General features: G+C 42.7%; 2 protein-coding genes across 8 annotated transcripts in view; both read right to left on the reverse strand.

Annotated features, from left to right (window-relative positions):
• LOC112219368 (guanine nucleotide exchange factor VAV2) overlaps positions 1-22,787 on the reverse strand; it is a 1,336,992-nt gene that overhangs the window by 360,112 nt on the left and 954,093 nt on the right. The window lies entirely within an intron of this gene.
• On the reverse strand, positions 546-21,833 carry LOC112226291 (interleukin enhancer-binding factor 3 homolog). 3 transcript variants are annotated; one of them, XM_024390672.1, is made up of 19 exons: positions 21,747-21,833; positions 19,426-19,516; positions 18,664-18,884; positions 18,316-18,496; positions 17,913-18,060; positions 15,554-15,645; positions 13,131-13,226; positions 12,801-12,912; positions 12,608-12,705; positions 11,977-12,088; positions 11,781-11,894; positions 11,488-11,693; positions 11,177-11,347; positions 10,918-11,055; positions 10,504-10,644; positions 10,260-10,380; positions 5,612-5,662; positions 1,358-1,756; positions 546-1,263 (listed from the first exon to the last, which is right to left on the reverse strand). In XM_024390672.1, exons 2-19 carry the CDS (start codon positions 19,426-19,428, stop codon positions 1,133-1,135), a joined length of 2,535 nt encoding a protein of 844 aa, XP_024246440.1. In that variant the 5' UTR covers positions 19,429-19,516; positions 21,747-21,833; the 3' UTR covers positions 546-1,132. The 3 variants fall into 3 exon arrangements, with proteins under 3 accessions (XP_024246440.1, XP_024246441.1, XP_024246442.1); XM_024390673.1 differs by having other exon boundaries at positions 19,426-19,519; positions 21,747-21,830; XM_024390674.1 differs by lacking the exons at positions 546-1,263; positions 1,358-1,756 and adding an exon at positions 1,884-2,719.

Genomic DNA, 22,787 nt, shown 5'->3' on the forward strand with positions numbered 1-22,787 from the left:
GTAAAATGTATTTATTGGAATGACTGGAATTCTGACTTTGGTTTTAATGTTTATATGCAGTAGAAAGTGATGGGTTAGATTAGAAGAAGCCTGCATAGCCAACCCATAAAGAACAATATAACATCCATATATGGCCAGCTATGTAAACTAACATTGATTCTTCCTACAATAGATGTGGTTCAATTGGTAACATACATTTGTCTTCCAATGTATTTTATGGGGAAAGTAATCTTAAAGTACTGAATGTAATCAGAAGAAATTAGTTTGGGTAATCCAAAAATTGTTACCGATTATAATTTTACAGGTAACTAGTTTTGCCAATAGCTACATTAAAGAAAAATGTACTATGACAGATGTGGTTGTCCCACCTAGCCATCTTAAGATGAATGTAAGTAAGTCTCTCTGGATAGGAGTGTCTCCAAAAGGACAAATGTAACATTTCATTGCACAATGTTGACTACAAATGTATTTTCTGAAATCTGGAAGGGCACTTAAGGTTAGTAGAGAGTATCTTTCATGAAGTGAAATGCTTGGTCAACACACAATTTGCTTTGCTCCAAAATAAGTCCTTTATTGATACAAACACCACTTTCTTATACACTGTTCTGAGAAAAAATGAAATAATCCCAACCACCAAATCTACTTTGACCAGAAATGTGATTGACATTTAAAATGTATTTCTAGTAAACTTCCAAAATTATTTTTTAAAATTAAAACTACAGAAATACATCAAGTAAAACATTGAAAAATAAATGTCTAAAATTACAAACAAATACTTCAACAAACAAGCAGTTCTCCAGACCCATTGTAATGTGAAATGAAAATTTAAACAAATCCTCAGCCAAAAACAGTTAACTTGTGTATGGACAGAAATAAAATCATAACTGGTGGTAAAAAAAAAAAGTCATTCCCTCTTTTTGAGTGGTAGTGATGGTGGGGAGGGGAAATTGGTGGAGTGCATACAAAGAAAATACAAGCTTGAACACTGACCAAACTGATGAAATAGACTATTTGATTCAGCTGTGGGGAGCTGCCAACTAATAAGTCCAGTTTATTTCTTTAAAGTAAAAAAAAAATAACCAAATGCACGCAGACATGGAAAAACCAGGATAGCCACCATCACGGAGCCAGTCTATCTGTACTGGTAGTTCAAGGTGGGGTCTCCCCTACCGTATCCTACTGGGTTGTGGTATGGAGCTGGATTTGCACCATAGCTCTGGTTGGCTTCTGCCTGTGCGTTGTAATTTGACTGATTTCCGTAACCTACGGAAAAGAGTAAGTTGATTAGTAAAACTGTCGATAAAACAGCTTAGGTTACGGTGTACCTGTGTTCCCCTTTGCTGAGAATCCAACTTACCGTCGTAACTGTAGTCTTGGCTGGCAACAGCGCTGCCCGTCACCTGGCTGGGGTAGGCAGTGCTGTAAGGATAAACTCCTGCTCCTGCCTGGTTTTGATTGAAGGGCTTATTGCCTTGCCCATAGCCCTGGCCATACTGGTTATAGGCACTCTGGCCAGGGGTGGTCTGGTAGGCCCCTTGGGCCCCTCCACTAACTCCTGGTGGTCCAGGGAAGGTTGACTTGGCCTCCTTTTTGACAGGGGCTTTGGGGGCTGGAGAAGGGCTGGAGTAGCCTCCATCATTCTGGTAGTATGAACTGTAGGTTCCTGTAGCTGTCACGCCTGTAGTGCTGGCCGCAGGGACTTCAGTAATGGTGCCAGCAGCCGCAGCTCCACCATTTGCTCCACTATTGTAATAATCTAAAAGAAAGAAGCATTAGATTAAGAGGGGGTTTTGTAGAGAGTTCTACTGCTGTCACACCCATGCTTGTAAAGACACTAAGAATAATACATTGCATCTTCAAGAAAGTGAAGCGTTTCACTAAAATTGTAGTACCACATTATTGAATGGGATATCACATTTATTTTTTAAAAACATACAAGACTTTATTTTTTACTTCACAATCATAATGCAGAATGTCAAAATCAGTCTTGTGCAAGTATCAACAACGCCGTGGTTTTTTCATGCCTAACGGTGCCTCACATGTGAGGTAAATGAGGGGCATTGTGAATATTGTCATTTAAGATAAGACTAGCATGTAACCGCCATGATTTAGCAATTCTGACATTTGAATAAAAAACTGCAAATATTCAAAGCAGCCTTATGATCCCATAACAAAAGGCAAAAAAAAGAAAGTGTGACAATGAGGTGATTGATAATACATGTTCAGACAATAAAATGAAATAAGACCGTTCACATCATAAGAAATGTAACTTTTTTTCTAGACATTCAAGATAGATGGCCACAATGGGATCAATCTCCCCAGTCTGACCCACTCCAATTTGCATGTCATCACAGTGGGCCATTATCCATCAGCCAACCATAATGCTCTGGTCTCAATTCCACGAAGGAAGGCAGTCTATTGGAAAAGTGTGCCTGTGGCTTTTGGCATATCCAGGTGTCCAGGTACATCCCAGGGTTGGCAGAGGGTATGGAAGGTGACCAAAGGCAGCAAGCACTCACTGGCCTCCCATCTCTCTAGGCGTTGGGACATGAGTCGTAGCAGGTAAGGGACCGTTTTTCTCCCAGGGGAGTGATTGGAGTTCATGTTGCGGGAACACTATAGTTTGCTCCTCTTTCTCTACATTTTGTTTTGATTTAAAAGATTGGGATGATCTATGTAGCAAATTCGTGGTAGCCATAGCAGTCTGAGACAAAGTCACCTAAAGAATGAGACAGAGCAGAGAAGGAAAAATGTAATTAGATTGGTTTGTTTTTTGCCATAAAAAGTGGCATGTGTCAATGATTTGGTCAAATTGTTTTCAAACAATTTTTGTTTGTTGGGACTTTTAGATTTCTCTGCTCCGGTCACGCTCAAGAATGTGTTTCCTCAGAACAGGCTGCTGGTAGGAGGAGTGTCTCTCATATGGGGGGGTCAAAGTGATATAGATTGAGTCCTGTGGCTTAACAAAGCAGAGAAATGTAAAATCATAATCGAACCAGGAATAAGAGCACTCCGGTTCCTTCTTTGGTAGTTTGAATGTCATCTAAACCGTGGCATACTCTCTACAAAACAAAAAGATACTTTGATTATAGATACAAAATAACTTTTCCCAGGTCTTGTCGGGAACCTCCAGATGTATGCCACTAACTCTCCTCCAAGATGGCTGGGCATGTTGTGCTCTGATCAAACTACACTGAACTTCTGCTAATATTACAATGTGAGTAGAGTGAGAACCCCTCTTGTAATGTCCCCCTGATAAAGGTGGACATTATAGAGGTCGACCGATTAAAAATCGGTATGGCCGATTACAAGTTTATAACAAATCGGTAATCGACCTTTTGGACGCCGATTATGGCCGATTACATTACAATCCATGAGGAAACTGTGGCAGGCTGACCACCTGTTACGTGAGTGCAGCGTCAAAGGGACCTTGTAGCTGCAACAAGCCAAGGTAAGTTGCTAGCTAGCATTAAACTTAACCTATAGAAAACAATCTTCACATAATCACTCGTTAACTACACATGCTTGACTATATTACTAGGTTAACTAGCTTGTCCTGCATTGCATATAATCAATGCGGTGCCTGTTAATTTATCAAATCACAGCCTAATTCAACTCCGCCAAACCGTTGATGATTTAACTTCTTTGGGATAGGGGGCAGCATTTTCACTTTTGGATAAATAGCATGCCCAATTTGAACTTCCTGCTACTGATCCCCAGAATATAAAAGATATGCATATTATTAATATATTTGGATAGAAAACACTGAAGTTTATAAAACTCTGAATCATGTCTGTGAGTATAACATAACTTATGTAGCAGGCAAAACCCAGAGGACAAATCATTCAGAATTTTGTTTTTTTGAGGTCACTGTCTATTCAATGAGTTTATTGGGAAACTAGATTTCTAAGGGACTTGTTTGCAGTTCCTACCGCTTCCACTGGATGTCACCAGTCTTTAGAAATTGGTTGAGGTTATTCCTTTGTGTAATGAAGAAGTACAGCCATCTTAAATTAGTGTAATTTGAAGTCTACTTTTTGAGAGAGGAGCATGACTTGAAAAGTAGAGCGAGTTTGTCGTCTTCCTGTATTGAACACAGATTGTCCCGTATTCAATTTGATCGATTATTAACGTTTAAAAATACCTAAAGTTGTATTACAAAAGTAGTTTGTTTAGGCAATGTTCACAGGTAACTTTTGAGATATTTTGTAGTGATGTTGCGCAAGTTGGAAGCTGTGTTTTTCTGGATCAAACGCGCCAAATAAATGGACATTTTGGATATAGATCGACGGAATTAATCAAACAAAAAGGACCATTTGTGATGTTTATGGGACATATTGGAGTGCCAACAAAAGAAACTTGCCAAAGGTATGATTTATATTTTATATCTGCGTAGCGCCTGCAGGGTTGAAATATGCTTTCTCTTTGTTTACCGTTGTGCTATCAGATAATAGCATCTTATGCTTTCGCCGAAAAGCCTTTTTGAAATCTGACATGTTGGCTGGATTCACAACTAGTGTAGCTTTAAATTTAGTATCTTACATGTGTGATTTAATGAAAGTTTGATTTTGATAGTATTTTATTTGAATTTGGCGCTCTACATTTTCCCTGGCTATTGGCCAAGAGGGACGCAACGTCCCCCCTATCCCAGAGAGGTTTTAAACAAAAGCGCATTAGCGGAAACAGCACATTCGTTGCACAAATGTACCTAACCATAAACATCAATGCCTTTCTTAAAATCATTTTTTAAAAACCTGCATATTTAGTTAATAAATGCATGTTAGCAGGCAATATTACCTTGAGAAATTGTCACTTGCCACCCGTTCAACAAAAATACAGAATGGTTCCGTATTTCACTGAAAGTATAAATGTTTTGTTTTCGAAATGAGTTTCCGGATTTTACCATATTAATGACCAAAGGCTCGTATTTCTGTGCATTTATTGTAATTACGTCTATGATTTGATGTGTATGATTTGATATTTTATGTGGTGGTAGGCAGCAGCAGGCTCGTAAGCATTCATTCAAACAGTACTTTACTGCGTTTTGCCAGCAGCTCTTAGCAGTGCTTGAAGCACAGCGCTGTTTATGACTTCAAGCCTATCAACTACCGAGATTAAGCTGGCATTACTAAAGTGCCTATAAGAACATCCAATAGTCAAAGGTATATGAAATACAAATGGTAGAGAGAAATATTAATTCCTAAAATAACTACAACCTAAAACTTCTTAACTGGGAATATTGAACCACCAGCTTTCATATTTTCTCATGTACTGAGCAAATAACTTGTTAGTTGTTAGCTTTTTTGCATGGCACTTACCTTCAACACTGTTTTTGCATTATTTAAACCAAATTGAACATGTTTCATTATTTGAGACCAAATAGATTTTCTTTATCATATTAAAATAAAAAAGGTTCAGTCAGTAGCTTTGTAATGATTACAAATATATATATATAAAAATCGGTATCTGCTTTTTTTGGTCCTCCCAATAAATCGGTATCGGCGTTAAAATTATAATCGGTCGACCTCTAGTGGACATATCAAATAAAAATCAGACTAGAAGTCGGAAGACTATTCCAGGGATTGGAAGATGAGGGAAAAGCAATACTCACTATAGCCTCCAGAGTTTCCATTGTTCCCATATCCATAACTTCCATAGCCACCTGAGGAGTTAAGCAAACCAACCATTACATTTCTCAGCTGACGTGAGATGTTGCCTACCATTTAATATATTGAAGAACAGTATTTACAGCATAAAGTCAATTCAGGTACAGAACACACAATAATTGCAAATAATACCTTCAGAAAGTACTCATACCCCATCCAATGACTTATCCAAAATTTTCTTGTATTAGAGCCTGAATTCAAAGTTGATTTTTTTTCCTGACCTGACAACCTACACACAATCACACATAATGACAAAAGAAAAACATGTTCGTGGACCCAAAAAATATATATACACCCCCCTGAGTCAATACATGTTAGAATCACATTTGGCAGCGATTACAGCTGTGAGTCTTTCTGGTTAGGTCCAAGAGCTTTACACACATGGATTGTACAATATTTGCATTCTTTTTTAAATTCTTCAAGCTTTGTCAAGTTGGTTGTTGGTCAATTGTTACATGTTGACCAGATCGGTCACGTCGCAAAATATATTAGTTTAGTGCCTTGTTGCAAACAGGATGCATCTTTTGGAATATTTTTTACTCTGTACAAGCTTCCTTTTCACTGTCAATTAGGTTAGTGTTGTGGAGTAACCAATGTTGAGCCATCCTCAGTTACTCCGATCACAGCCATTAAACTCTGTACCTGTTTTAAAGTCACCATTGGCCTCTCAGATCTCTGAGCGGTTTCCCTCCTCTCCGGCAACTGAGTTGGGAAGGACGCCTTTATCTTTGTAGTGACTGGGTGTATTGATACACCATCCAAAGTGTAATTAGTAACTTCACCATGCTCAAATCAAATCAAATTTTATTTGTCACATACACATGGTTAGCAGATGTTAATGCGAGTGTAGCGAAATGCTTGTGCTTCTAGTTCCGACAATGCAGTAATAACGAGCAAGTAATCTAACTAACAATTCCAAAAAAAACTGTCATACACAGTGTAAGGGGATAAAGAATATGTACATAAGGATATATGAATGAGTGATGGTACAGAGCAGCATAGGCAAGATACAGTAGATGATATCGAGTACAGTATATACATATGAGATAAGTATGTAAACCAAGTGGCATAGTTAAAGTGGCTAGTGATACATGTATTACATAAGGATGCAGTCGATGATATAGAGTACAGTATCAACGTATGCATATGAGATGAACAATGTAGGGTAAGTAACATTATATAAGGTAGCATTGTTTAAAGTGGCTAGCGATACATTTACATCATTTCCCATCAATTTCCATGATTAAAGTGGCTGGAGTAGAGTCAGTGTCATTGACAGTGTGTTTGCAGTAGCCACTCAATGTTAGTGGTGGCTGTTTAACAGTCTGATGGCCTTGAGATAGAAGCTGTTTTTCAGTCTCTCGGTCCCAGCTTTGATGCACCTGTACTGACCTCGCCTTCTGGATGGCAGCGGGGTGAACAGGCAGTGGCTCGGGTGGTTGATGTCCTTGATGATCTTTATGGCCTTCCTGTAGCATCGGGTGGTGTAGGTGTCCTGGAGGGCAGGTAGTTTGCCCCCGGTGATGCGTTGTGCAGACCTCACTACCCTCTGGAGAGCCTTACGGTTGAGGGCGGTGCAGTTGCCATACCAGGCGGTGATACAGCCCGCCAGGATGCTCTCGATTGTGCATCTGTAGAAGTTTGTGAGTGCTTTTGGTGACAAGCCGAATTTCTTCAGCCTCCTGAGGTTGAAGAGGCGCTCCTGCGCCTTCTTCACGATGCTGTCTGTGTGAGTGGACCAATTCAGTTTGTCTGTGATGTGTATGCCGAGGAACTTAAAACTTGCTACCCTCTCCACTACTGTTCCATCGATGTGGATAGGGGGGTGTTCCCTCTGCTGTTTCCTGAAGTCCACAATCATCTCCTTAGTTTTGTTGACGTTGAGTGTGAGGTTATTTTCCTGACACCACACTCCGAGGGCCCTCACCTCCTCCCTGTAGGCCGTCTCGTCGTTGTTGGTAATCAAGCCTACCACTGTTGTGTCGTCCGCAAACTTGATGATTGAGTTGGAGGCGTGCATGGCCACGCAGTCGTGGGTGAACAGGGAGTACAGGAGAGGGCTCAGAACGCACCCTTGTGGGGCCCCAGTGTTGAGGATCAGCGGGGAGGAGATGTTGTTGCCTACCCTCACCACCTGGGGCGGCCCGTCAGGAAGTCCAGTACCCAGTTGCACAGGGCGGGGTCGAGACCCAGGGTCTCGAGCTTGATGACGAGCTTGGAGGGTACTATGGTGTTGAATGCCGAGCTGTAGTCGATGAACAGCATTCTCACATAGGTATTCCTCTTGTCCAGATGGGTTAGGGCAGTGTGCAGTGTGGTTGAGATTGCATCGTCTGTGGACCTATTTGGGCGGTAAGCAAATTGGAGTGGGTCAAGGGTGTCAGGTAGGGTGGAGGTGATATGGTCCTTGACTAGTCTCTCAAAGCACTTCATGATGACGGATGTGAGTGCTACGGGCGGTAGTCGTTTAGCTCAGTTACCTTAGCTTTCTTGGGAACAGGAACAATGGTGGCCCTCTTGAAGCATGTGGGAACAGCAGACTGGTATAGGGATTGATTGAATATGTCCGTAAACACACCGGCCAGCTGGTCTGCGCATGCTCTGAGGGCGCGGCTGGGGATGCAGTCTGGGCCTGCAGCCTTGCGAGGGTTAACACGTTTAAATGTCTTACTCACTTCGCCTGCAGTGAAGGAGAGACAGCATGTTTCCGTTGCAGGCCGTGTCAGTGGCACTGTATTGTCCTCAAAGCGGGCAAAAGTTATTTAGTCTGCCTGGGAGCAAGACATCCTGGTCCTTGACTGGGCTGGGTTTCTTCCTGTAGTCCGTGATTGACTGTAGACCCTGCCACATACCTCTTGTGTCTGAGCCGTTGAATTGAGATTCTACTTTGTCTCTGTACTGACGTTTAGCTTGTTTGATAGCCTTGGAGGGAATAGCTGCACTGTTTGTATTCAGTCATGTTACCAGACACCTTGCCCTGATTAAAAGCAGTGGTTCGTGCCTTCAGTTTCACACGAATGCTGCCATCAATCCACGGTTTCTGGTTAGGGAATGTTTTAATCGTTGCTATGGGAACGACATCTTCAACGCACGTTCTAATGAACTCGCACACCGTATCAGCGTATTCGTCAATGTTGTTGTCTGACGCAATACGAAACATCTCCCAGTCCACGTGATGGAAGCAGTCTTGGAGTGTGGAGTCAGCTTGGTCGGACCAGCGTTGGACAGACCTCAGCGTGGGAGCTTCTTGTTTTAGTTTCTGTCTGTAGGCAGGGATCAACAAAATGGAGTCGTGGTCAGCTTTTCCGAAGGGGGCGGGGCAGGGCCTTATATGCGTCGCGGAAGTTAGAGTAACAATGATCCAGGGTCTTTCCACCCCTGGTTGCGCAATCGATATGCTGATAAAATTTAGGGAGTCTTGTTTTCAGATTAGCCTTGTTAAAATCCCCAGCTACAATGAATGCAGCCTCCGGATAAATCGTTTCCAGTTTGCAGAGAGTTAAATAAAGTTCGTTCAGAGCCATTGATGTGTCTGCTTGGGGGGATATATACGGCTGTGATTATAATCGAAGAGAATTCTCTTGGTAGATAATGCGGTCTACATTTGATTGTGAGGAATTCTAAATCAGGTGAACAGAAGGATTTGAGTTCCTGTATGTTTCTTTCATCACACCATGTCACGTTGGCCATAAGACATACGCCCCCGCCCGTCTTCTTACCAGAAAGATGTTTGTTTCTGTCGGCGCGATGCGTGGAGAAACCCGCTGGCTGCACCGCTTCGGATTGCGTCTCTCCAGTGAGCCATGTTTCCGTGAAGCAGAGAACGTTACAGTCTCTGATGTCCCTCTGGAATGCTACCCTTGCTCGGATTTCATCAACCTTGTTGTCAAGAGACTGGACATTGGCAAGAAGAATGCTAGGGAGTGGTGCACGATGTGCCCGTCTCCGGATTCTGACCAGAAGACCGCTTCGTTTCCCTCTTTTTCTGAGTCGTTTTTTTTTTTTTTTGGTCGCTGCATGTGATCCACTCGGTTACACTGGTTGTAAGGCAGAACACAGGATCCGCATCGCGAAAAACATATTCTTGGTCGTACTGATGGTGAGTTGACGCTGATCTTATATTCAGTAGTTCTTCTCGGCTGTATGTAAAGAAACCTAAGATGACCTGGGGTACTAGTGTAAGAAATAACACGTAAAAAACCAAAAAACTGCATAGTTTCCTAGGAACGCGAAGCGAGGCGGCCATCTCTGTCGGCGCCGGAAGCTCAAAGGGATTACTTTTTGAAATAATTTTTACACCCATCTACCAATATGTGCCGTTCTTTGCAAGGCATTGGAAAACCTCCCTGGTCTTTGTGGTTGAATCTGTGTTTGAAATTCACTGCTCAACTTAGGAACCTAACAAATAACTGTATATGTGGGGTACAGAGATGGGGTAGACATTCAAAAATGTGACATTGAGGTAATGTGTGTTGGCCAATGCCAAACTATACATTTAATCAATTTTAAATTCAGGCTGTAACAAAACATGGAGAAAATAAAGGGGTGTGAATACTTTGAGGGCACTGTAGGTAGCATATAGCTCTGTTTTACCTTGTCCATAGCTGCCACCATTATTGAACCCTCGGCCCCTCCCCCTGCCACGCCCTCTACCTCTGCCCCTGGGAGTGGCTGCCGGGTCACCAGTCGGGTCACCCATCATGCCAAACCCATGCTGTTGGGAGAAAACACAAGGACTAAATGGACAGACGGGTCAGTAGCAACCATCATTACTCAGCTAATATATTTTACAAACAATAGCAAGCAAAGATATGGAGTAAGGCAGAGGGAATCTTACCATTGGGAGTTTCTTCTTCTTGGCTGCCTCAGTCACAGAGCCCTCTGGGAAGAGTTTGTCCAGGGCTGCCAAGGCAGCATAGGCCTTGGCCACCTTCTTATTGGAGCCAGTCCCTTGGAACTTCTGTTCGTCTATCTCCACCTGGAACAGGGGGAAAGACAGGTCAATACATAGACAAGAACAGAATAAAGCATGAGACACAATGTGTGTCAAAGCCAGTGATGCAGTGATAAATACTCAAAACACAAAAATTAAAAATAGACACCTCTATAAAATGTTAATAAAATCGAGATTGGTGCAAATAAAGAAAACTTCTTCATTCATTGAAGCAGCTAGATATTTACTGTTAGATCCTAAAGGCATCAGTCTGGTTTCAGGGTGGATGGGCACGTCGTCCACTCCTGAGACACTAACCTCCATGACAAAGCGTTTGTCGTGGCTGCCTCCGGTCTCTGAGATGAGCTCATACTTGAGGCCGCGCCGCTTCTCGTTTAGCTCCATCACAGGGTTCTTCCCATGTTTGGTCAGGATTGGTCCCTGTTGACGAGCACTCTAAGACAAAGAGACAGACATTTTAATTTCTCTGTTAACAAAAGCAATACAATAAACTGGAGTCAAAACCGAGCCTAGTGTCCAAAAACATGGTTTTGAGTTCTACTCAGAGGACCCATACCTCTGCACCGTCTGTGGCCTCCACGCTGTCCGCCCCTGTGGCTGCAGTGTCCATTGCGATGGGCGTGATGCAGGGTTTCACCACCTCAACAATGGCCGTTGCCACCTCTGTCTTCACTGGCTCAGCAGTCTTCAGCTCCACACCTGTGGGGAGGCCCATGTCCTGGAGGACCTATGATTGGGCCAGGCAGAAGATTGGAAAGGAAAATGTGAAGCGCAGCAGACAATAGTTACAATGTACAGATTTCATGACAACACACCAAACGCTTAGAACATATACCACTTACCCCGTACATCCACCCACTCACTCACCTTGACAGCAACGTGAAGCTTGGCAGTGCGTTTGGATGGGCCTGAGGCTTCAAAGCTCTTGCTGTCCACTTCAACAGCCATGGTGAAGACTGGTACGTGCACCGGGCCAGTTTGGGAAAGGAGTTTATACTGCAGGCCAGGCTTCAGCTGGTTCAGCCTCATCAGAGCATTCATGGCCTGGGGAAGCTCCGACTTCTCATCTGGAGCTGGGGGGCGTGAAGATAGTGGCAGCTAAAAAAAAAAATCTAACACTGAAGAACTAAGCTGAACAGGAAGAACTTGGCAACACCTACATTTCTTTTGCAACTTTTTTTTCTTCTTGTTTGGACTTTTGTCCTCCCCTCCTTCCTCCTCCTCGATGGGCCTCTTCATTGGTGGGGCGTAGGTTGTACTGGGGGGGATTTGGACTGCAACAAAAAGACAAGGACTGCTGAGCCTTTCCAAAATATGGACACTAAATTGTATGCACATGTCTGCAGCCTGGCTTACCTGTATAGTCAATTGGGGTCTCACTCCTGGGTTTCCGGGGCATTTTGGAGGGAAGGGGGTCCATCCCTAGCACTTTGTGAAGCTGTCCGAAGGCAGACAGCCTTAAAGCATGCTGAAAACAGATGAACAGGTGGTGATTTTTTTCCATTCACTACAGCAAACAGGGTGTAGATTTTCAAAAATATTTGTACCCCTTTTTCGTGGTATCCAATTGGTAGTTACAGTTGTCGCATCGCTGCAACTCCCGTGCGAACGCGGGAGAGGCGGGGGTTGAGAGCCATGTGTCCTCTGAAACACCACCCAACCAAGCCGCACTGCTTCTTGACAATGACCACTTAACCCGGAAGCCAGCCACACCAATGTGTCAGAGGAAACACCATACACCTGGCGACGGTGTCAGCATGCATGCGCCCGGCACGCCACAGGAGACACTAGAACGCGATGGGACAAGGACATCCCTGCCGGCCAAACTCTCCCCTAACCCGGACGACGCTGGGTCTCCCGAGCACAGCCGGCTGCGACAGAGCCTGGACTCAAACCAGGATCTCTAGTGGCACAGCTAGCAACTGCGATGCAGTGCCTTAGACCACTGCGCCACACAGGAGGCCCTGTGGATGTAGATGTGACTCACCTGGGCACTCTGTGTGAGGTCCTCCCTCTGCTGGAGGTCCAGGTGGCCAATAGCATCTGTCAGATCCTTCTCACATGGATCACAGATTCCAGCACCATCTAAAAATAAACAGGCACATTTTTACAATCTTTAGGCTTGTGATGTGGAGCAGAGGTGTGAGGACATGTCCTCTCCACTCTTTGAGACTACTCACCAGCCATGAGGATTCCAGAAGCCAGACACTCCAAAACTCTTCGCAGAGCCTCTCCTGCCCCCATTGGCCGGTTCCCTGTGCCAATTGCCTTCTCACACAGCAGCTCTATTGGCTAGAAGGGGTGAAGGGAAGATGTTTGAATTTCTAGATGTTTGGCAAATTGGATAAAAAGGCTGTAAATAAGAAATTGTTGCAGTTTGATGTATTAAGCCCCTTAAAATAAATTCCCATCTTACACATCAAACCTGACCACTGTAATTAGAAAGACATTTCTCAAACAAAATTCACATTCGAAGAACCAGCTGGCAGAAAATGCTTCTGGTGACTCACCCATCCATGCAGTGGGGCCCAAGTGGGGACGCGGGAGCACAAGTCCCTCAGGATACGGATGACGATGACGCAGGACCTCAGCCCATTGGCCCTGGCCTGGAGACACAAGCAGGGAGGGGGAGGAGGGAGAGGGAGCCTTAGTCAAACAAGAACTCACAAAAACACGAAGACACAGCTACACCAAAAAGCCACACAGACTAACGGCTCTGCTTTGTCATTATTGTGGTACAGAATGGGAAGAATGCAGTATGAATCTTTTATTTTTTCTGTCTGCAGATGTGGTTATTGAATTTAATATACAACTCCATGTGTGTGAAATAAAAAGCAGATTTGATCAGTGGTACAGTAATAGGTATGACCGAGTGGTGATTGTTGAGCAATTGTGCTTCTTGCAGCTCCGTATCAAAAATGTGTCAACTTGTGAGATTCTGTTAAATGATTATGAGGGAGAAGGGGAGTCAATGTACAGCCAAATGCTGGCATGGAAAAATGTAGGACAATGACAGTATTTATAATGTGCTTAGTTTAATGAGTGGTGATACAATAACCTTTAGAGCTACTGTAAGGTGTATGGGGTATACCAGGGGCCTCATTTATAACCATTGCGTGAATTTAACAGTAAATATGTGCATCATTTCTGAAAAGACTGCGCACAGACAAAAGGATTTATACAAACTTTGCGCATGTCAAACATATGCATTTTCCCCGTTAGAAATCAGACCGGTCATAATTATTTTTAAAAGTGTGCGCGTTAACAAGCAGGATAACTCCACCAGAAACTCCCATATTTCACATTTTATGGTGACAATAATGCCCTCATTTGCTGTATACTACTATTGGAATTAGGCAAAGACAGCATCTAAAGGGAATAGCAATGGTGAACTTGATCAAATGTCTCATGTTGGCAGAATGTTCTCTTATGCTGTATCTGACTGTTTCTGAAAGACAAAATGAATTGCAAATTGTGGACCTGTAAACAGATCGTTGAATGCAATAATGTTTCGCATTGACTTTTCCCCCCCAAACTTAAATATGTAGCAATGCCCGCAAGTTCTGAAACAATATCTACCCCGAAAAAAAAATGAAACCTACCATAGGCCCACACACTTCAATGCAAAAGATCAACTGCCTGTTCACCTGTAAATTCTCCTGTTGGATGCATAGACTAAAAACATGACATTATAAATAGCACATCCAATTGGTCCAAATGAGAGGTGTCATGGTCATTTGTTGTATGGCTACTTCAGGAATATAAACTCAACCGTCTTAACATGGCCAGAAAAGTTGAGGAATGTATTATGCAAATGGTTATGATGTATGTTTTATGATTCTAGATTAAATGTCTACTGGAGAAATGTGACATTACAGTATTCAGACGTAGGCCTAGCTTACAAACGTCAATGAAAAGGTGAAGTCTGTTCTACTGTTAAATGGCATTTTGGAATGAATCACAGAGCAAAGCGAGTAGCCCTCGAGTCAGAAAAGCTAAAGAATTTATTCTGCAATGATCATGTGAGTGAAATAGGATTTTATTTTAGAATTCAAAGAAAATAAAAACATTTTGCTCTTCTCGCTAAATGGCTGATTTTGGCATTATTTTTAGCTAGGCCACCAGTTTGTTATGAGTAGGAATAATATTCCCCATTAGCACAAGGCTACCACCTCCAGAAACTGTGCTTAAGCATGGTCTAAAGTTTGCGGGAGGAAGGCACATTGAGGTCATTTTTTAAAATTAATACCAACTTTGGTGCACGCATGTTTTGGGGCATATTTTGTGCGTAAGCAACATTTATAAATGAGGGCCCAGAAGACTGACGAGTGAACGTACATTTCTAACTAAGGTGCAATATTCCTTTTTGTTGTGGCACACAGAAAGCTGAAACAGCCAGAGCATGGGGGATTGGAGCCTACACACTCTACAAGAACAGGCTGCAGAGATGGAGCGCTTACAGTTAAGAGCGAGAGATGACAGTTCACTTTGATGACTAAGAATCAACATAGTCCACAACGAGGAATCAACCTCAACACAATATGATGGTACAGAAAAGGGTTGTCGATTGATAATATTTGAGAAATATTGCACCCGAGTGTAGCAAGTTAGTTCCACATCTCTGATCAAAATTAAGCAGTGGTTTAAGACAACGGTTGCTTTGAGGGGATTGTTGAACGTCCTAAAAGCAGCATTGAACATTTTCAATGACACTGCAATCAAACCTGTTAAGTCAGCAGAGCATCTCTACAAGGTAATGACAAAGGTTTCTTTGGAAACGCTATAAAAACCACAGAGTAAGAAGTCTACTACAGGTTATATACACTTTGAAATGACATTTAAAAATAAAAACACAGAAAAAAAACGACCAAAGAAAGAAACTGCGTCAAATGGAAAAAAACTACTTTAAGACAAATAAAGACAAGATGCAAACCTGGAACCACTTGGCGTGGCGAAGAGACGCCAAGGCAGTAAGGCATTTCTGCCTGTCCAGAACATCCGGGGGATCGTTGACTGATAGCGTTTCTATTGGCGGGTGGAATAAGAAGACAAGGTACAGTTTGACCAAGGGGGGTTCTGTCACACGGCCAGGGGGAGTAGGCAGCTTTCCCAAACCACAGGCAGGACGGGGAAGGGGAGGGGGGACCCCCCCCACCTGGAGAACTAATGGTCTGAACCTCTCAGTGAAACTGCAATTACACTAAAGATATGTAACTTCAAACCACTTCAGAAACTGTTGTTAAGTGGGTGATTTCTTAAGATAACTCCCAGTAGGCCTATATGGAGAAAAATGTGTATGGATGTAAGATTACAGTGGGAGTGAATTATCAAAAGGGAGGTTGTCTCCATTATGTTAACTCAATGTCAACTCATATGCCTCAGCCCAGTTATGAAGTCTGAGTGCTTTGCTATAACAATGAGAGGTAGAGCCCCTCCCCTTCACCCCTATACTGGGTGTACTGCTTAGCCCCTTCCGAGACAGAGAGCGTCCAGTTGGTCAAAGGTCCAGCGTCCCTAAAAATTGACAAACTAGAAGGCTTGACAGAGAGAATCAGATGCACAAAATTATCAAAACAAGTCCACACTGCAGCAAAACTGATGGCCTTCAAGAGCCAAACTGGGCTTCAATGTTGACACCGTTATAGATAAGGCTAGGTTGATGCCTGTTGGGTACATCCAACTTCCTGTTTAGAACGTCTGAGGGGGAACATGGGCCGCCACTGACTAGTATCCTTTCCCATAATATACAGTGCCCTCCGTAATTGGGAAAGCAAAAGCGTTTTGTCTTCTTTTAGCTCTATAGTTCAAAAGTTTGGATTTCAAATCCAACAATGACTATGAGGTTAAAGTGCAGACTATCAGCTTGTGTTTGAGGGTATCTATACCGGGTGAACCGTTTAGTAATTACAGCGCTTTTTGTACAAATTCACTTGTGTATAAAAGTAGTTAAAAGTTTAATATTTGGCCCTATATTCATAGTATGCAATGACTACATAAAGCTTGTGACTCAACATTTGTTGGATGCATTTTCTGTTTGTTTTGGTTGTGTTTCAGATTATTTTGTGCACAATAGAAATGTCTGGAATATAATGTAGTGTGTCATTTTGGAGTAACCTTCATTGTAAATAAGAATAAGTTTCTAAAACACTTCTACATTAATATGGATGCTACCATGATTACGGATAATCCTGAATGAATCGTGAATAATGATGTGTGAGAAAGTTGGAAGCACAAATACACGGCCAAGACATGCTTACCTCTCACAATTACAGGGGAGGTTAGCATTTTTGGGGTGGTATGATATTTGTGTATCTAACTTCAACAAATAATTATTCACGATTAATTCAGGATTATCCGTAATCATGATAGCATCCACAAGCTTGACGTAGTCATTGTGTGCTATGAACATGGGACCAAACACTAAACTTATTACTACTTTAATACACAAGTGAATTTGTCCCAATACTTTTGCTATGTACAAAAAGGGCTGTACTTTAACGGTTCACTGATATGGATGAAAATATTCTCAAATTAAAGCTAACAGTCTGCACTTTAAGCTCATGGTCATTGATTTCGTATCCAAAATGTTGAAGTATAGAGCCAAAATGTAAAATAAAAATGCTTCACTGTGCCAATAATTACAGAGGGCACTGTAGGTATTTATAGCATTAATTATTGAACTTATGACTCCCTTTGCGGAGGACATACCCCCATGGATTGGATTTACAAAGACTGATCACAGTTGTCCCCTGATTTTGACTGTGACTGGGAGAAGTGACATTCAGCCATGCAGAGTCAAAGAGCCCCTGGCGTTATCTGTAACCCGTGTCCTCCCCTGCTGATGAACATTAGTCAATAGCCCACTGCTGGGTCTACTAACCAGAACACTTCACAACACTTTGCAACTCATTTTTGCTGCAATGCAAACCGTTCATCAGTGTTCAGTATAAAACATGCAAACAAAGTGGTGTTTGTTTTTTTGTTATTCTCAGTAAGCCTTCATATAGTTAATGTCTGGACTCCATAGGGAATAGAAAACCTTTTTCAGTCAGTAACTATCCTTTCTATACTGTGTATTGGGCCATCAAAAATGTACATCACATTACATGGAACTACGAGAGTCTAAAGAGCTATAAACATAGCATGGTTTCATTACATGACAGTTCCCACACATCCCCTAGCTCCATTGAAGGCCCAATAAACAATATCTATCTAGACTGGCTGCCTGCCTGTTCAGTCTCCCTGCCTAAGGGGGCGCTAGTGAACCATCTGCCCCTGTGTGGCAAGCCTACCTCCGGCAGCCTGTTTCTCCACCTCCTCGCGGACCAGGGGGGACGTCATGTTGATAGTCAGGGTCAGGGGAGGCTCCTTGGTGCTCTTGATCACGATGGTGGCTTCACGGATGACCTGAGTGACCTCATACTTGTCCTCTGTGATGGTCTGCCAGGTAGAACAGGAGGGATTGTTAATACAATAGCCATGTAGTGGCTATCCCGCCAAACAGTCAAGGTCATGTAACAGCAAGTAAAAAAACAATTTGCTACCGAATTCAGTTGTGACTATTCCTCCCAAATGAACACATCATCCCACAACTGAAATGATGCAGGAGAGTATATTCTCGAAAGGTCAAATTCAACTTCACAAAGCCAACTCTATATGAAGACACAGAAAACACCAGTAGGTTAATGGACTCACCTTGAGTTGCACAGCCAGGTTGTCTGCCACATTCTTCAGCAGGGTGATGGTGGGTTTGTCCTTGCACAAAAGCACCAGCTCCAGGTCTAGGTCCCCCTTCAGCAGCAAGCCCTTGGCAACCAGGCCCACCCTCATCACCCCACGCAGGGACCGTGTGGCCTGTTCCGACACCTTGGGCTCACTGGCAGAGGAGACATGGGTACCCAGGTCAATTACTTTTGAAACTTAAAACTGAAAGTGATGCTGCCTTCACCAACACTCCAGCCTTGATGGTGCAAAACGTATTTCAACGCAATTGACATTTTGTACCCCATGCACCATTTTGAATACAATTTCCCACTCCCTTACCTTTCTTTATCGGACTCGGTTTCGTCTGGCTCAGACTTGACCACCTTCTCCTGCTCGTCCAGCCAGTCGGAGACAGCCTTGAGGGCACGCTCGGTGTGGGACACCATGTTCTGCACACCCTCCAGCTCCTCCTGTGTGGGGTACACAGCGGAGTGCTTGGCCATCACGTGGCGGTCGTCGTTCATGAAGATACGCATGGAGCGGTGGCGCAGGGGAGGAGGCTGGATGGGAAAAGACGAGTTATTTTAAGGAATTACCTTCAGCAGGTCACAATTGTAGGCAGTAAGTGGCTTTGATAGGAAGAAACAGTCAATGAGATAAACCCACCCCCCCTGTAATGCTCAAAATACAGTAATGACTAACAAGGACTTTCACTTTGTCAGCTTTCACTGTCCTTACATACACATCCATGGACTACTGCTGGGTGAGAGTCATGCCCAATTAGAAGAGTGCAATCAAGTGCAAGCAGGAGCATGTGTTCCAAATGCCCAGGGCAGCTTTGACTGGCAGCAACCTGAATTACCCTTAGTGGAAATTTGATGGAACTGATTTTTTTTAGGTCTACTTATATACCACGTCCTTGTTAACTTACAAATAATCTTCTCAATCAATTATGTCAGAAAAATACAGTCGAATGTTTGCAGAGGCAAATTATTATGGTGGTGAGGCTAGTAAAATGTAAGCGCTCCATGTTCACTACCAAAGAGAAACGGTTTACACAAAATAGCCTTCCTAAAAATTAGTGTATAAGAAAAGCGGTACCATAGTTGCTTTAGTCTTCGATCCTGTGTATATGGCAGTGATACAAGAACAGGTCCTTCCTGAGACAGAACACCAACACTGCTGATTCGTTCTGCTGACAACAAAAGGGACATGTTTAAAATTAGCAAAGCAATAAAAAGGCCAGATTCCCCTGGAATAGCAATTTCATTTTATTGATAATATAAAAACATGGTATTTAAGGGAAACAGAACATAGGTCTGTTCAAAGAAATCCCTAAGGATGCGCCTTCCTAAAGTTAAGGGTGGCTTTGCATGACAAGGGAAATTCCATGCTAACGGAATTACACGGAGACACCAATTTTTCACTTTAAAATGTATACCAAACAAACCATTGACTTCTAAATTGAACAAACCAACAACTATGGACATTGACTGCTTTAAACAATTTACACAGTAGGAGTCTCAGCATAATTCAGATACCATGGAATTGTCCATAGGCTAAGTGTGCTGATCCGGCAGTAACAAGGGTGTTCCTACTGCAGCCTGTTGCAAACCTGGGTTGTGTTCAGTAGGCACGGAATGAGGGAGGGGAAAAAAATAGGACTCAATGAGCACTGTTATTGGACAAGGTTGCGCCTCTGCGTCAAAATATTTCTCCCATTTGAGCCTCACTGTATAAAACCAAGCGCCAAAAGTGTTGATTTAAAAATGGGCAGCTCCATCATTGTAGGCCTACAGATGAGCAGGACACCTGTCGCATTCTTCCTCCCAAAAATAAAAGATGGGAGAAGTTGAACCAGGGCTGAAGCTGTGCCAGGACACAACTGTAGCACAATCCTTAGAGGCACCAACAGCATCTACTTTCAAAACACTGATTCAATCAGTTTGATTATGAATCAGTTCTGCAGGAGCAGATGCCAGATATGTTAGTGACTAAAACGTAGCTCTACCAAGGAAGATAAATTGGGCTACTGCCCCTGTATACCAGTATGACTCCGAGAGCAATAACAACCTAAAAATGAATGGTTCTTCAGAAAGCAAACCGAATAATCCAATACAAAACGAACTTTACATTGGTTTGGAACGAACCATGTACCTACTGCTCAATCTAAAAAGTTGGGTAAACAGTACTTTCCTGTGGATATTTTGTCTCAAATTTCAAGCAGCTGAAGGACAAACCACTCTGATGGTGGTTTGTCAGTAAAGTGTATATGTAATTGTATTCAACATTGTGGCCTGTCAGGAACATTTACATAATCATTTGCTACCCAGGGCCTAGCCAGCAGATCCGACCCACTTGTTTAGTGGCACTAGGGTCGGACAGGCTTCCTGTCTAGATTAAGACACTGTGGAGCCGGCACAAAATATGGCTTGGGAAAACACCTCAATCCTGGGATGATAACTGGTTGTACCACAAATTGTTCCATTATACCAACTGTTACACCAAGAAGACCGAATGACTGCTTGAGTTTAAGTAAACTGATGTTTGTCCTCATGTTACCTAGCAGTAGCCATTATGGATTTGCATGTCACCTGAACAACAAAGGAGCCAATTGGCTGACACTGATATTCCAAAATGGCTGTTGTGGCTTATGCTACCTAACCCGAGGAAAAATACACTTTTTCTGAAAAAAAACTACCAGTTGATAAATGTGACAATTCAGCATACAGAGCTATATTTTGCGCAGGCTCTGTGGTGTCTTTATCTACACATGAACGCTGTCTAACCCTAGTCGGTGTTGCTGTAAGCAAGTGGGTAGGACCTGCTGGCTAATAGAATTCTTCCAGTCGCCATTTTAATTTCAAACCTCAATTCAGTGCGCCAGTCTGGAATATGCCCCCTGCACGAGTCACACCACAATTAGACTGCTAGCTATGTGGGTATAGCTAGATAGTTACATATAAAATGCCATATGCGATCGCCATGATATTGTGATAGCTAGCCAGTTAGCTAGATAACGTTTCATGAGATTAGCTAGCGTGGTAAACGCAAGATGGTCGTGTCCTCGCATTGTAGCTAACGTTAACTAGCCATAGCTACGTAGGCAATCAAACATAACTATGGCCAAAATCCTGCATTTGCTTTCAATTCCTATTCGCCTATCTTAATAATATTTTTTCTCCATAATATAACGTTAGGTAACTAGCATGCTGCCTTGCTTGTGGTTCGAGCTGAGGGAGCGTTCTGAACAAAGAGGGCTTCTGCTAGGCTAACGTTAGCTTGCGAGACGTAATTCATACAACGGCAAATGAGTGTCACCGGTAATATAGTTGCTTAAATCATGTTCATAGGGACGGTGGTAATCATTTCATAGATCTGAATATAATGTGCATCTTTATGAAACATCCTTCTAAACTTACCAATTCTGCAACGCTTCGCTCCAACTCTCTTCGCCGAGGAGCAGAAATGACTACCTGAACAGCAAATTCTGAAAGCTAATTGGGCGAAAATAGCATGTGACTAAAGAAGTAGCCAATCCCGTTTCACCTTTCGATGTATAATCTGAAATGTAAATTACAAATGAGCTAGTTCATGAGTCATTACCGTACTGTAGGATAATCACCAGCCAATTTCCCAAAATTACATAGCTACTGTATATCATTATTTAATTATTAACTCTATACACCATGCCCTGTTTACCCAGGATACACAGTAGTTATGATTTGATATCTGGGGATTCCATTAAAGTATGTGACTAAACACACACATTTCAGACATAAAATGTGGTATATTTAAACAATAATGCCTGAGGAGGTGTGGTATATGGCCAATATACCACGGCAAAGGGCTGTTCTTACCCACAACGCATCGGCGGAGTGCCTGTACAGCCTTTAGCCATGGTATATTGGCCATATATCACAAACCCCAGAGGTGCCTTATTGATATTCTAAACTGATTACCAATGTAATTGAAGCAGTAAAAATACATGTTTTGTCATACCCATGGTATACGGTCTGATATACCACGGCTGTCAGCCAATCAGCATTCAGGGCTCGAACCACCCAGTTCATAATACCTGTTAAAAATATGAGGCAAGGTTTATATAAACCCCTTTCAAACAGCCCTCTTATTTACCACTTTCTTGAAGGCCCCTTTATACATATCAGTGGGTAATTGGCAAATTTGGAAGGGAAAGGGGTTTTAGGGCCGAATTTGGAAGGGAAAGGGCCGCGTCCTCAGAGCATGCGCAGACCAGCTGGCTGGTGTGTTTACGGACATATTCAATTAATCCTTATCCCAGTCTGCTGTTCCCACATGCTTCAAGAGAGCCACCATCGTTCCAGTTCCCAAGAAAGCTTAAGGTAATTGAGCTAAATGACTATCGCCCCGTAGCACTCACCTCCGTCATCATGAAGTGCTTTGACAGACTAGTCAAGGATCATATCATATCAAATCAAATC

Source organism: Oncorhynchus tshawytscha, linkage group LG20 (assembly GCF_018296145.1).
Source record: "Oncorhynchus tshawytscha isolate Ot180627B linkage group LG20, Otsh_v2.0, whole genome shotgun sequence".
NCBI classification, from domain to species: domain Eukaryota; kingdom Metazoa; phylum Chordata; class Actinopteri; order Salmoniformes; family Salmonidae; genus Oncorhynchus; species Oncorhynchus tshawytscha.

Coding starts and splice junctions, on each gene's coding strand:
- LOC112226291 (XM_024390672.1), bottom strand. Junction 18,497..18,663: donor ACCGAGTCCGATAAAGAAAG/GTAAGGGAGTGG, acceptor CTCCTCTGCCAG/TGAGCCCAAGGTGTCGGAAC. Junction 11,056..11,176: donor AGGCCACAGACGGTGCAGAG/GTATGGGTCCTC, acceptor TCTTTGTCTTAG/AGTGCTCGTCAACAGGGACC.